This window comes from Cydia pomonella, chromosome 1, assembly GCF_033807575.1.
Source record: "Cydia pomonella isolate Wapato2018A chromosome 1, ilCydPomo1, whole genome shotgun sequence".
Lineage (NCBI taxonomy): Eukaryota > Metazoa > Arthropoda > Insecta > Lepidoptera > Tortricidae > Cydia > Cydia pomonella.
In genome coordinates, this window is record NC_084703.1 from 33230000 (window position 1) to 33244167 (window position 14168).

Consider the following 14168-nt stretch of genomic DNA (forward strand, 5'->3'; position numbering starts at 1 on the left):
GGTGCAAACAAACAAAGCAATGTAGGCTTTACATGTACGTTGACATCTACCTGGGTACAATTTTAACTGGACTGGACCAGCAAAATCCACTCCACTTTTACGGAAGGGCTTATCTGGCGTTACACGACACGCAGGTAACTGACCCATCAATTGATTGATCGGTGTTGCAGACTGTTTGAAACAAGGGATGCATTTATGAACAACTTTCCTAACTAAATTTTTAGCACCGATTATCCAGTATTTGCAACGAATTCCATTCAGAGTCAGTTGAGGACCTCCGTGCAAACAATGAATATGAGCATCATTCACAATCAAAACAGCTAAGTGACATTTCGAGGTTAGAACGACAGGTGACTTTGTATCAAAATTAACATTTGCATTACGTATGCGACCAGTAACTCGAATAATGCCATTTTCGTCTATAAACGGGGCAAGTGGGGTCAAAACATCAGATTTCGGAAGCCTTTGGCCTTTTCTCAGCATTCGTAACTCTTCCTGAAACCAAAACTCCTGAGAGAGTCGAATGCAAACTTTTGTGGCATATCTCAATTCGGTAACTGTGGGATGCTGAGGAAAAGTCTCAGGAACTATCTGATTCATTTTTACATCAATGTGTGCTTTACACAGCTTTACAAATCGCAGTAAGTATGCTGTAACGCGAATCAATTTTGTCAGAGTAGAGTATCTAGCCAAATATGTAAGTCGATCATCACTCTCATTCGATACACCAGCTTGAAGTGCTACTATCTTACTATCATTTCCTTTCGAATTTTCTTTGGCTTCTAGTTGTGTTGTTGGTATGTCGAGAGAAAGTGAGCGACAGTTATCAAAATCATTCTTTTGGTGAAGTACAGTTGGTCTGCGCCACCACAACTCGCAGTCTTTAAACAGATCGGGACGAATGCCACGCGACGCAACGTCTGCAGGGTTTTCTGCCGATTTTATGTGGTGCCACCGGCCACTACTTACATTATTAACAATCTCAGTGACTCTATTAGCTACGTACGTTTTCCAAGTGCTAGGGTTTCTTCGAAGCCACGCTAAGACAATCATTGAATCTGTCCACGCAAATACAGATTCTTCGGGCAAACGAAGACTGTGCTGAACATCTTTGAGTAACTTCGAGAGCAATACCGCGCCACACAGTTCCAATCGTGGGACGGAGACTTGTTTTACTGGTGCCACTTTTGTTTTAGCAATGACAAGTGACACGTAGATTCCGTGGGGCGTGATAACTCGCAAGTAAACAACAGCAGCGTAAGCTAAACAAGAGGCATCACTGAACCCGTGAATTTCCACTCTTTCCTTGCCGTCAAATTGTGTGTGAACCCAACGATCTAAATACAAGATTGGCATGTGACAGAGCTGGTCCCTGTAGCTTGACCACTCTGTGGCAAGTTCGAGAGGAAGTTCATCTGTCCAACCAATACCACTCAACCAAAGTTTTTGCAAAAACATTTTTGCAGTGATAATCACAGGCCCTAAAAAACCTAAAGGGTCATATGATTTAGCTATGTCCGACAGTACTGACGTTTTGGTGAAGCGTTCTGTGGGTTCCGAAATATCTACCTTAAGTTCGAAGACATCGTGATGTGAGTTCCATTTGATACCTAAAGCTTTGATGGTATCATCAAGCTTAATCTCGACACTTGGTTGATTAGTTTTTTCCGAACTAGGAATATTTTTCAACACGTCAGGACTGTTGGATGCCCATTTGTGCATTTCAAATTTCCCTTTTGCCATAGCTTGTGTGATACGACTCTGTAACTTAGTTGCTTGTTCCACGTCATTCGCACCAGTGAGTAAGTCATCCATATAAAAGTCATTACTTATAATTTCAACTAAGTCTGGGAATTGCTCTTTTTCGTCTTGTGCAAGCTGCTTCAATGTGCGAATAGCGAGGAACGGAGCACATGACGTACCATATGTCACAGTTAACAAACGTTTCTCGACGATTTCATCTTGTGGAGATGAGCGCCACAGTATGCGCTGATAGTCAACATCTTCTTTAGCGACGAGTATCTGGCGATACATTTGCTTTACGTCAGCAAGCAGACAAATCTTGTGAGTACGCCAACGAACAATGAGGTCTCGCAAGTCTTGTAATAGTGATGGTCCAATAAGTAACTCGTCGTTCAGAGATGAGCCATTTGACGGCTGTGCAGTTCCATCAAAGACCACGCGAAGCTTTGTTGTGCTGCTGGATTCTCTTATCACAGCGTGGTGGGGGAGATGATAGACTTTGTGAGTTGGCTTATGTTGTGGGTCTACATCTTCTAGATGATTCAGCTTCTGATATTGATCGATGAAGTCCGCATAATCCTTCTGAAATTTAGGCTTGTTTGCGAATCTTTTCTCCATGTGCATTAGTCTCTGTAATGCGATCTGTCGAGAGTCGCCTAAGTTATTTTCGTGATCATCTTTAAAAGGTAATTGTACGACATATCGTCCATCATCTTGTCTATAGTGGGTTTCTTTATAGTGCTCTTCACATTGTTTTTCAAGATGTGTTATCGGTTTCTCATGTGGCTTGTACTCTTCAGTCTCCCAGAATTTGCGTAGGAGTTGATCTACCTCGATGAGTGCGTGGTGAGCTACAATATTGTGAGGTGGCAGATCACTTCGTGATTTAGACGCTCCAGAGACAAACCATCCGAGTTTCGAGTTTTGTGCTATAAGCTTGTCATCGTTATATTTGTGAAGTCCGTCTAGCAACATAAATGCATAGACCTCGGCGCCCAGTAGAACATCAATAGGTCCCGGCGATTGCATGTGAGGATCCGCTAGTTGCAATTGGGACAGGGCAGGCCATTGTGAGATGTGAAACTCCTTTGAGGGTAACCAACCATTTATCTTCGAGAGTACGTGAGCGTTAACTTGCATTATATAGTGAGTATCTATCGGTGAGTAAATATCTAAGTTAACGACGTGTCGTGGCAATGATGCTTGATCTTCGAGACCTGTGATATTAGCTGGCTGCAAAGTCTTCTTCAGTCGCAGTAGTTGCACTGCAGACTCCGTAATGAAGGTTCCTTGTGAGCCTTGGTCAATAAGGGCTCTGAGTTGTACGAGAGAACCACTGCTATCTTTCAAGCATATCTGTGCTGTGGCTAATATCACTTGTTTTCCTCTTTGTGAGACCTTCAGACTTGTGAGTTGCTTGGTTTGTGTGTCATCAGGTTCTGTGGGTTTCTCCATAGTGACTGTATTCGCAGTTATACTCTGGTGGTGTAAAAGCGTATGGTGTTTGCGATTACAGGTTCTACATGTTGTGGCTTGTCTACAATTCCGTATGGAATGTCCTTTGACAAGGCAATTGAAGCATAAGTTGTTGTTTCTTACAAATTCTTTGCGTTGATCTATGCCGAGTTGTGCAAATTCCGTGCAGTGGCAGATGTAGTGACTTTTCTTACAATATGTGCATTCCGTATCAACTTCAGCGGTGAAAGATTCTTTATTTCACATTCTTTATTTTAGGTGCAGTAGCTGGTAGTTGAAATGTGGTCTCTTTCTTATCTTTCTTCTGTGTCGCTTGTACCATTTCCATCGCTCTGAATCGTCCCTCTAAGTATGATGTGAGCTTCTTATACGTGGGTAACTCTATAGATGAACCAAGCGATTGCTCCCAAGCTTTGTGAGTTTCACTATCTAACTTGGATACCACAATATGCACGATTATCGAATCCCAAGTAGTTGTATCAATCTGCAAATTTGCTAGACTACTGAGACACTGGTTTGTAGTATCAAGAAGATCCTTGAGGCCTTTAGAGCATTCGTACGTGAGTTTCTTCTGATTGAGCAGGCGATTCAGTATGGTATTAGCTATCACTCTATCATTGCTGTAGCGGCAGACTAAGGCGTTCCAAGCCTTCCCATAATTTGCGGCTGTGAGTTCGAAATGACGGACTACTTGTTCTGCTTCACCCTTCAAGCTTGACCTCAAATAATGATGCTTGTGTATGTCACTCAGACCTGGCTCATTGTGTACCATAGAGATAAACAAATCCTTGAAGTGCATCCATTCTTGGTAATCACCGGAAAATGAAGGGAGGTTTATCGGTGGGAGTTTACTCTTTGTGACAACTTGAGGTTGAGATGCATGAGGCACTTGAGGTGAGGCACCTTCTTGTATTGTGACAGATTCCGTCAGTTCCAATAAACTAGTCTTGAACTCCATATAGAAATCTTCAACATCATTATAGAGTGCTTTCAGCTCCTTTTTCTCTTCAACGCTTACTGAAGACTTAAGAATTTTTCGGTGTTCAGCAAGTAATTGATTCCAGTATTCTTCAAGCGACTCTATCCGTATTTTCAAGTAACTTGCTGTATAACGCGTTGACGAAGTTTTCTTGTGATTAGTGTGAAGTCTTTTAATCTGACTAAAAAGTTCTTCTTGTGATGCTATGTTAGCCATTATTGTTTAAAATTTGCTAAGTGAATGACAGATTTCAAAGTCTATTTGATTCTATGTTTATTTTTGAACACAATTTTTCAAAGTGTTTTTTCAACCGAAATTACGCTAAGTCCAAGAATTCACAAAATCGACTAAGTTCAAAATTTAAACAAATTATTCTAAGTGTTTTTTCGACGGTTTTTTTCTAAGTCCTAAATTCACTCGAAATATACTATGTCTATTTTCACACGAAATATTCTAAGTGTGTGTTACCGCGAAAATTGACTAAGTCTTTGACACTTCACATTTCCACTGTCACTGTACTCACGATTATCCGGTTCGAAGGACCAATGTTCACTCCCTACACTGCACTGCACTTCCTACCTTTTGTAATGAAACACTTCACTTGACAACTTAATACTCATTTATTCCGAAACCAAATTTACCTTATAAGGGGCTGTAGAAAAATCTTAATAGCGTGAAGTAGCCGATAGATCAGCGACATCTATTGTGAAATTGGGCAACTATAAAAACTAAACATACTACATTTAACACTACATTTAACAGGTCAGATTAAGAGAACCCACCAACATTTTTGTCAGATTAAGAAAATATGCTTTCAGGATACCGAGATAAACCTCCCCTATGAAAATATGACGCGCTCGAGTATTTCGAAAAAACTTTTTTTTTTCATTTTCAAAAATTCATCGTAATTTATCGTCACGCCGAAATCGTCAGTTTTTTAAAAGGGAGCTTCCTTGGGACCTACTTAACACCCCTTCCGAAAATCTGACGCGCTCGAGTAAATTTTTTTTTTTGCATTTTTGACTACTTTATATTCCTACCCCCACCACGCAAACCGGCAGATTAGTATACCGTTGTTATCAGAGGAACTTGGGGCATACGTAGTATGAATAGCTGACGCGCTCGAGAATGCCCAAGTAACTGTTTTTTTTTAACATTTTTGAAAAACCGTACACGCCAAACCCACCGCTAAAATGGTTTTTACCATACGAGCTTTTCTTTTCGAAATTATTTTATCTTTCGATTTTGATAGGTCTCGACGGCGCCGTTGAATTACGCCATTTAGCTACCTCGCCTCCCTAACTAATAGTTGTCAGTTTCTTTTAACATGTTATACGAAGAATTTCGTGTAAGTAGATAAACATGATTACTTTTGTTGTATATAGAAGGGACAGAAAATGGGATAGTGGGTGGAAAGGCGGGACGACTCGCCGACGACTGCTCGCAGGCGGAAGCTCGGCTGCCGTGCGCGCCGGGCCGCAAGTGGCGCTGCGTTCTCGTCGCCGGCCGCTGGCGGCGCCACAAGTGCAAGTACGAGGTCAGCGCTGATTCATAACCTTCTCTGTTCTAATGTTCTCGACCATTTCACCATACAAACATCTCTATCAACTCTCTGGATTAAAAGTTATGGAAAATGTTGTGATTTTTTTTAAATCAGGACCGTTCGAAAATTTCGCAAGTTCAGACTCCCAATAATAAGAATTCATTTACAATCATAATACGAATTTTGAAAGAGGAAATTTGAGATCAAATACGAAATGCTGTTTTGGGTTGCTTTATGTGTTCTACGTATTATTATAGTTTATTAATAAGCGTAGTGACATGGCAACATTTTATTTAAAGAGCATTTTTGTAAAAGTCCTGGTATAGGTACATTAGCCGTGATTATCCTCATCAGCTGTATCAACATGCAGCTTCACTTTATTTTATTTTTATTTAAGGGCGATATTGGCGTGGCGCCCCCGAAGATGAGTACCAAGAAATGTGCGTGCTTCACGCCTAGCGGGTTAGTTTACACGAGGCTGGAGACGGATGGCACCATCGCGAGACGTCCAATTGCAGCGGTCAAAGACAATACCACGAGAAGCCGTAGATCTATCGATAACGACGTCTTTGAGCCCAATACTGTGGATAGCATTTTAAAGGAAAATCCGAGTATTGGACATTTAAGTTCCAAAAATGAACCTGTCAGTGAAATCGAGAACAGGAACTTGACAGACACAATTGATAAGCTGATAGAGGAGACAGAGGCCTTCCTAGAGGCTTATGAACGTACCAAAGATAATATAGGTAAGACGAGAATAAAGCGACGGGCTCAGAATTGGAACAAACATAAACAACGCAATGATGCAATCGTCAACAGTAACGAATCATCGTTAGAATGTAAAATTGAAAAAGACGGACAAGTGAACTGTTCTCAAGTTATTTATAAGGACTTGAAAGCATGGCATACTAATAGATTAAGTTTGGAAGATCAAATAAGGCAGCTGAAAACCAAACTAGAAGATTTAAAGGAAATCAAGAGACATTTAAAGACAACTAAACCTGCCGTTAGTACAAATATACATCAGACAAACCCCATACACGCGTCTTCGTTTACAGATCAGATATCGATAAAAACTGATATGCCGACACAAAACAATTCCAAAGAATTTTTCAGAAAGGGAAGATTGCATCGCATTAAATCAAAACACAAAAACGGAACACATTTCGATAAAAAGTTCAGTCAGTCAAACGAGTATGTCATTCCTACTATAAACGCTAATACCAAAGATTTTATGTTTGACACACAATTCAAGAATGTTAGTCTAGCCGAGGTACCTTCGACTGGTCAGAATAATTCCACAAACGAAGATAATGTTACTAAAAATACCCTTATATTATTAGATACTGAACTGCCGAAGTCCGAAGTTACTACTATTACAAACGGAAACTACTTCGGTAGTACTGATTCACCGCTAGTAGAAAAAGAAACACATGGTTCCAATACCACCGATATATTAACAACATCTACAGAACAAAGTGTTTCAGAAATAACCCAAACATTTGAGTATGCTAGTCCAAAACAGGTAGCGCATGTGGACCAGCACACCGAACATTCTCCTGTAGATTTTACGCAAGGTTTATCCAACTTTAATTCTGCTATCGACGAAATTTTATCTTCTCAACTTCCGGGTGTAGTTAACGGAGAGGTATCATCAACGCCGGCTTCGTCGACAACCACATTGGCCAGCGCGACTCCGCCCGCGACGAACTTGGGGCCGGCAAGGCTCGACGCTTCGGAATATGAACAACGGAACCCAAATAGGGGTGTTTCAAGTAACACTGGATTCTTTAGTAAGCCAAAAGACGATTTTCAGAGGCGACTTCACCCTTTATTCATAGAAAATGAAGATAAACATGTTTGTTACTGTGAGGAGAACAGGTCAGTAACCGGCCATGATTAGGGTTTCATTCATAAACGTGTACTTATATATTACGAGTTGTGGCTGCTAAAAAAGTCTGTTTTTGTTCGCAGGAAGATGCGAGGTCTCGGGCATAGCTATTTGGAAGCAGTTCATCGAGCTAGGGAAGAACGTAGAAAATTAAAAGAACAAAGACTAAGGAAGAAGCTAAGAAAGGCTAAAAAGAAGGTATTTCTTATTTATTTTGGTACCTGTACATTGGTATATGGTTAGGAAAGAAGAGTACTTTATTGTACCTTATATTTAATTTTTAGGCAGAGTTGGAAAGATTATGCGAGTCTGAGAGAATGAACTGCTTCCGGCACGACAACGAGCACTGGCGCACGGCGCCGCTTTGGACCGCCGGCCCCTTCTGCTTCTGCATGAGCGCATCCAACAACACCTACAACTGCGTCAGAACCATAAACGCGACGCACAACCTGCTCTATTGCGAGTTTGTCACCGGCCTAATTACCTACTATAATCTCCGAATTGGTAACTTCCATTTTGTTACAATTTAATTGTTGGTCGATTGATTTAAAGAGAATGTGCGTTATAATTACGTGTTTTCCTCGTTCTATGGATTGACAGCAATAAAAGGTACCCCCCCTTTTACATTTACCAACCACATACGGTCAATATATGTAATAATATGTAGGTGGGTATTGTAAAATTGTATGTTGCATGAGGAAGATAGACGATCATTTTTGAATTGGTCCTCAAAAATAGTTGCTGTAAATTAATCTGTTCTTATTAGTCGATGTAACTGGCCCTCGACATGATTACTTAGTAAATATTATCCTCGCAAAACTGGCTACCTACCTTATAACATGTTTTCATTTTCAGATCCCTTCGAAACTCAGAACAGAGTGAAATATTTGACTGCTATGGAGAGAGAATACTTCCACAATCAACTACAACAGCTTCTCAGCTGCCGCGGGCCCTCATGTCGCCGACACTCCTACTCAAATCCGCAGGGTCGGTAATCTCACGTACTTGCAATATTTCACATAATAAAAATATCATTTTTATATTTATTAATATTTTTTAGGCCTGACAGAAGACAGAAGGCGGTTCGAAGATAATCACATGTTTCGAAGTGATTCTGTCCCGTATAATGAAAGGTAATATTTTCTTTACCCATATCTCACTGCATACAGTTGCAGTTGGGATTTAAATGTTGGGTACGATAATATAATCCACTGTTTCCAACCTTTGGGTTGCAAGAAATAACTTTATGGCTTGTTCGAAGTTTTGATCTTAAATGTGTTCGTAAGGAGTAAACTTCAGTCGTGCGTCTGAGCTGTCACACACACCTTTTTTTGATACGAAACGGGTTGCATGATATAAGTTTTAAAAATTCTGAATTTGAATCTATAGTGGTGACTTTACAGAGCGTGGCGCTGGAGTGGGTACGGACGGCGGTACGCAAGAGCGCGCGCACTGCATCGGCGTCGACATACGCTGCCCTATTGACTGCTATCCCACAATTGCCGCTCATAAACAAAATCGTGATATTACATTTGAGTAGGTCTTCTGTAAAACACCGTTTCAAACTTAAACAGTACAATGAACATCATTGGAGTCGTAAACTAGGCTGCAAATTATCTTCATAAACACTAATATTCGACATGTATAGAGTGACATAGTGTCGTTTACAATTAGTGAAAGTATTTATTTTCAACTAGGTAGTACAGATCATACGCTTTGTATGTAACATGTTTATAAATAAATAAAAAAGATGTAATTTATGTAATGCATGAGTGCTGCATGAAGGGTTAAAAAGTCTTTGTTATTTTTAATACTACTTTTATATAATTTACAAGCTTGTAACAGTCGGTCTTGGTTTTATATTATAATGAAACAGAACAACAAGCAATGAATAGTTCTGCTGAGATACATGGTTTATTAAGAGAAATTCAGAGATTGTAACAGTCAATGTATTTACCTGTATGAAACAATATGGTATTCGCTCAAAGACTAAGTTCTAAGGCGGGATTCCACCAGTATGCGGCACAGAGCGGCACAAGCATATTCAGTACAAAAATGCTTGTGTCACACACGGGTGGAATATTGCCTTTAGTTTAAATTTCCGCATTGAAACAGCTGCTAGGTATTTTGTTTGTGAGATTGAACGTTGCTAATGAGGCTCTGCAAACTTTCTTACCAAACAAAATGGAGATTTCTCTACACATAACACAATCCCTTCTGCCAAATATTCCTACGAGTATATTACCCAGTGCAGATATGTATAGATAGACGGAGAGAGAAGGGAGTCAGTTATTTAAGATTAAAAAAAAACAACATATTTGTATGTTTCCTGATCTCTCCATTTGTTTAGCTTTAATCTAAATTTTATAAAAACAAAGTAAGAGCTGGCAGCAACAAACTCACGTCATTCCGCAGCTTCACAAAAATGTATACTTGTATGCAGATATGTTAGATATAGTAAACTGACGTCTGCGACCGCGTATTTAATGAGATTATTGCGTTGTGATATGATTATTTTGTTATTTGATTTTTCTGAACTATCAAATGCATCATCATTTATTTCTGTTACCTATATCAGTTGATTGCTGAAATCAGCAGCTTCTATACATAATTGTTGATGTCACAAACATATTGAAAATAAAAAGATGAACGATGTATTATAAAACATTTTCTAACCTTCTTTACCTAAACACCCCACCCTTTCAGCAGCCACACTGCCTTAAGATAGTCCAGAAACATTCAATCATTGTAAAAAGATGTGAAAATGTTAGTGCCAGCTCTCCCTCTGATATAATCTTGAGGTCGCAATATTATGATGTCACAATTGCTGCAGCAATGTAGACAATTAGTATTGAGAGGAGCTGATGGCCCGCCCACTGTCAACTGGGCAAGCAAGCTCAGAAATGTAATGTTTTTGAATCAGTCAGTATGTGTGGTAGGAAGTATGCTATTTAACTTGTAGAGATATTTAAGTGATAATATACTGTTGCCATTGTGATGAAATGTGTATTGGTTTTTGTAATAAAACATTGGAAATGACACTCTTGTTTCTTTAATGATCTTGTGGAAAATTGGGGCAATTTCTTAAATACAAGCTATAAAGCTGATTGAACTACAGATCCAGGACTGAATCAAGTTCCTCATCTTGTATAGGGTTGAGAGTGAATATATTATATGTAATCGGATCCTTACTATATTCATCTTCACAATTTTGGGTGTTGTCTACCAATTTTGCCCATTTTGAATTATTAATTATTGAAGCTTCTGGTACATAATGGGCTGTGTCAGCCGTGCAGGTATAAATAACTGATTTGGTTCTATCCATGGCTGTTGTTATATTATTACTCTTTTTATCATCATTTGACGTTGTTAAGGGTTGCGAAAAATCTTCTGAAAAACATTCAGATTTAGGCTTATTCAATATTCTAGTACTTGTATAAGATTTCCGTTTACACTTTTTTGGTAATTCCAATACAATCTCAGTATTGTTCAGGAGCATTGTTTCGTCAGAAATTTGTTCATTTTCCTCAGTATGTGAGTTTTCCTCAGTGTCTAAATAATCCAGCCATTTACTTTTCTTGGCAACTGAACAGTATAAGATTTCATTCTGTTCTGGGTTTTCTGTTGTATTACTGGTGCCACTGGTATCAGATGCACAGCTAGTGGCATTGGCATCGATGTCAGCTCTGATCCCATTTAGTTTCTGGACGTGTAACCTGCACTCTTTGCCTGTGCCCAAACCATAAAACCGTTTAAAATTGTTTCTCACATTACATAGCTTACATTTCCATTTGTTAGCTTTCTTAGTTGGGTGTACCTATAAAATAATATCATAAGTAAAGATTCGTGAGATACAAATTCATATGCATTATACATTTCCGAGCCGAAAGTATTTTATGACTTACTTGGAACACCTCGCATTTGTAACACCGCAACACTTGGAAGGTTTGAGGCATAATAAGGATAACGTTTATGTACCAAGTTATTTAATAACTCAATATTCTCGCGGTACTCGCGGTAGAATATAATGCTGCTTTATTGTTGTTTTTAAAATTTATTATAAATCTAACGTCAATCAATGTCAAAATTAAAAGTGGAGATGACGTTCAAAAATTATCAGGAAATGGTTAAAATGTTAAAAAATTTAAGTGTTTTAGAATGCATAAAAAATATTTTATTAGGTAAATTATTTATACTAAGTGTAACTTCACCAGTCTACACTAGTGTTTATTATATATCTAAACCATGTATATAACATTTTTACCTAATTTCGGTCATTAGCCATTTCGCAAGGATATTTGAACGTACCCTGACATGGTTTCCGGTGCCTGTAAGTCTTTGCTGTAAGTGGTGGTTGAATATGGGTGGAGCAACGGGTTTAAATAGATTATAGAGTTACCGTTATGGCACTAAAAAAGGGGGCTTAAAAAATATATGTAGCTTTCCATCAGAGAAGGGTCCTAGGAAGGATACCTAAATTAGCTAAATTCTAAAATTTAGACGCGAAAGGTTGTTGTCTCGCAGACAATTTTAATTTAGCGCCTATTTTACCAAAGATTTGCGAGAATGCAGAGATTGGATTTGCCAGAGTTTATATTTATCCCATATTATACAATTTTGCGTTTATTTAGGGTTCCAGAGCGCTGGTGGCCTAGCGGTAAGAGCGTGCGACTTGCAATCCGGAGGTCGCGGATTCAAACCCCGGCTAGTACCAATGAGTTTTTCGGAACTTATGTACGATATATCATTTGATATTTACCAGTCGCTTTTCGGTGAAGGAAAACATCGCGAGGAAACCGGACTAATCCCAACAAGGCCTAGTTTACCCTCTGGGTTGGAAGGTCAGATGGCAGTCGCTTTCGTAAAACTAGTGCCTACGCCAAATCTTGGGAGTAGTTGTCAAGCGGACCCCAGGCTCCCATGAGCCGTGGCAAAATGCCGGGACAACGCGAGGAAGAAGAAGCGTTTATTTAGGGTTCCGTAAGAAACATTACAAACAAGCTTTTTGTAGTTTTATATATGCACGCAGGGCGGCGCGGCATGGGGCAGTCCATAACAATGTCGTCAACGCAAAAGGGTTTAAGTACCTACTCACATGGCCTGAAAATATATACCAGGAGTGAATAAAGGATCTCTAAGGGCCTAGCCAAGATGACAATCGTTTGTGCCGTAGCGAACGAAACGCTATCTGTAGCGCACACTAAAGGGCGCTAATCCTGCCTTCGGACGGCTAAAGATCAGAAGCGACGTCGGTGCCGATATCGGGCCGGACGACTCTTGGCCGTTTCACGAAATATCAGCACATTGTTTACAATAATCTTGGAGGATTTAACAACTGGAGACGCATTTAAGAGCTTACCCCTCTGTCGAAAAGCTCGGCCAATGGTCATATGTATTGTATGGACGGACGTTTATCTGACATGGCTTTTTATACGTTACGTAGAAATAGCCAAACATTTGACGTGGCCCTCCCCCGCAAAAATCGGCAGACTGTTTTGTACAGAAAATTACAGTCAAGGCGTCTCCAGTTGTTAAATCATCCAAGACAATAATAGTTCTCGATGTAAAAATATATATATAAACTGCAAAAATATAACATTTTTGGCAGTTGGCAATCGCGAGTGTGGAGTCTTGCAAGTTCGCGCTTTGCGTCTCTTTGACGCGGGCCAAATACCGACAAAAGGCCGCGAAGGCGTGAACAATCTGCGAAATCGACGTGAGGGCCCTGCACACTCGCGTTCGCGGTTTCGCGCCTCGATTCGCGCCCGAGTGTAGAAAATTCGCGCCCGAAATCGCCGTGAAGTTGTGCGAGTGTGGAGTCTACGTCAACGTCGCGGTATGTTCGCTCCGCGAAGTCGCGCCGCGATTCACGCGCATAGTCTGGAGGGGGCTTTAGGTAGATAGGTACACATAAAATTTAACACAGTACAATTAAATTTGTCACATAATAATTTATTTATTTTAGCCACATAAATCACAGATTTCGTATCTACAGGTAAACAGGTGTTTATTTCTCACAAACTTCGTACAATACTTGTATATAGGCCTGTTAGTATTTTACATTTAATACTGAGAATACAAATAATTACCTAATAAAAGTATTAGTTAATATTTAAATATAGGTTATGTATGTATGTAAGTACATACTTTCGTACTTACGTGCTACAGGCTATAACTATATCATCACATTGAGTGGACTGTCTAAACACAGCTTTACATAGTAAAATAACGATAAATACCAAACCCTTACCTTACCTTGAAATGTGACCATGCCTTAGCAAATAAATGATTGGTTTAATTGTTACCAATTGGTAGTGTACGGACATGTGGTGGCAAACTGAACAGGGATGAAAATGGAGTCGTTATTATCTACGAACTTTTTATGATTAAATGAATAAATTCAAATTTGATTTCATATTACTTATAAAATCAAATACTGGATATGTCGGTATGTTATGTTGCTGTTAAATATATTTATTTTAATCAATATACTCCCTATTAACCATATACAACCTTCATTACTGGCTAAAAACTTC

General features: G+C 39.4%; 2 protein-coding genes across 5 annotated transcripts in view; one reads left to right on the top strand and one right to left on the bottom strand.

Annotated features, from left to right (window-relative positions):
* Window positions 1-10671, top strand: part of LOC133519929 (extracellular sulfatase SULF-1 homolog) — a 104581-nt gene extending 93910 nt beyond the window's left edge. For all 3 annotated transcript variants that reach the window (XM_061854143.1, XM_061854151.1, XM_061854158.1), the window contains exons 11-17: window positions 5584-5735; window positions 6139-7622; window positions 7716-7830; window positions 7917-8136; window positions 8488-8619; window positions 8693-8765; window positions 9036-10671. In XM_061854143.1, the coding sequence (XP_061710127.1) occupies window positions 5584-5735; window positions 6139-7622; window positions 7716-7830; window positions 7917-8136; window positions 8488-8619; window positions 8693-8765; window positions 9036-9117 (2258 nt within the window). In that variant the 3' untranslated portion in view covers window positions 9118-10671. The remainder of the gene's footprint in view (window positions 1-5583; window positions 5736-6138; window positions 7623-7715; window positions 7831-7916; window positions 8137-8487; window positions 8620-8692; window positions 8766-9035) is intronic.
* LOC133520194 (MRN complex-interacting protein) lies at window positions 10669-13076 on the bottom strand. 2 transcript variants are annotated; one of them, XM_061854574.1, is made up of 2 exons: window positions 11538-13076; window positions 10669-11361 (listed from the first exon to the last, which is right to left on the bottom strand). In XM_061854574.1, the coding sequence occupies exons 1-2, from the start codon at window positions 11551-11553 to the stop codon at window positions 10745-10747; spliced, it is 633 nt and encodes a 210-aa protein (XP_061710558.1). In that variant the 5' UTR covers window positions 11554-13076; the 3' UTR covers window positions 10669-10744. The 2 variants fall into 2 exon arrangements, with proteins under 2 accessions (XP_061710558.1, XP_061710551.1); XM_061854567.1 differs by having other exon boundaries at window positions 10669-11449.
* Between the last annotated feature and the right edge of the window lie 1092 nt (window positions 13077-14168).

Excerpts from the sequence above, each read along its gene's own strand:
- LOC133520194 (XM_061854567.1), bottom strand. The coding sequence starts at position 11,588 with ATGCCTCAAACCTTCCAAGTGTTGCGGTGTTACAAATGCGAGGTGTTC. Across the intron at positions 11,450-11,537 it reads ACAAATGCGAGGTGTTCCAA|GTACACCCAACTAAGAAAGC; the intron begins GTAAGTCATAAA and ends ATTATTTTATAG.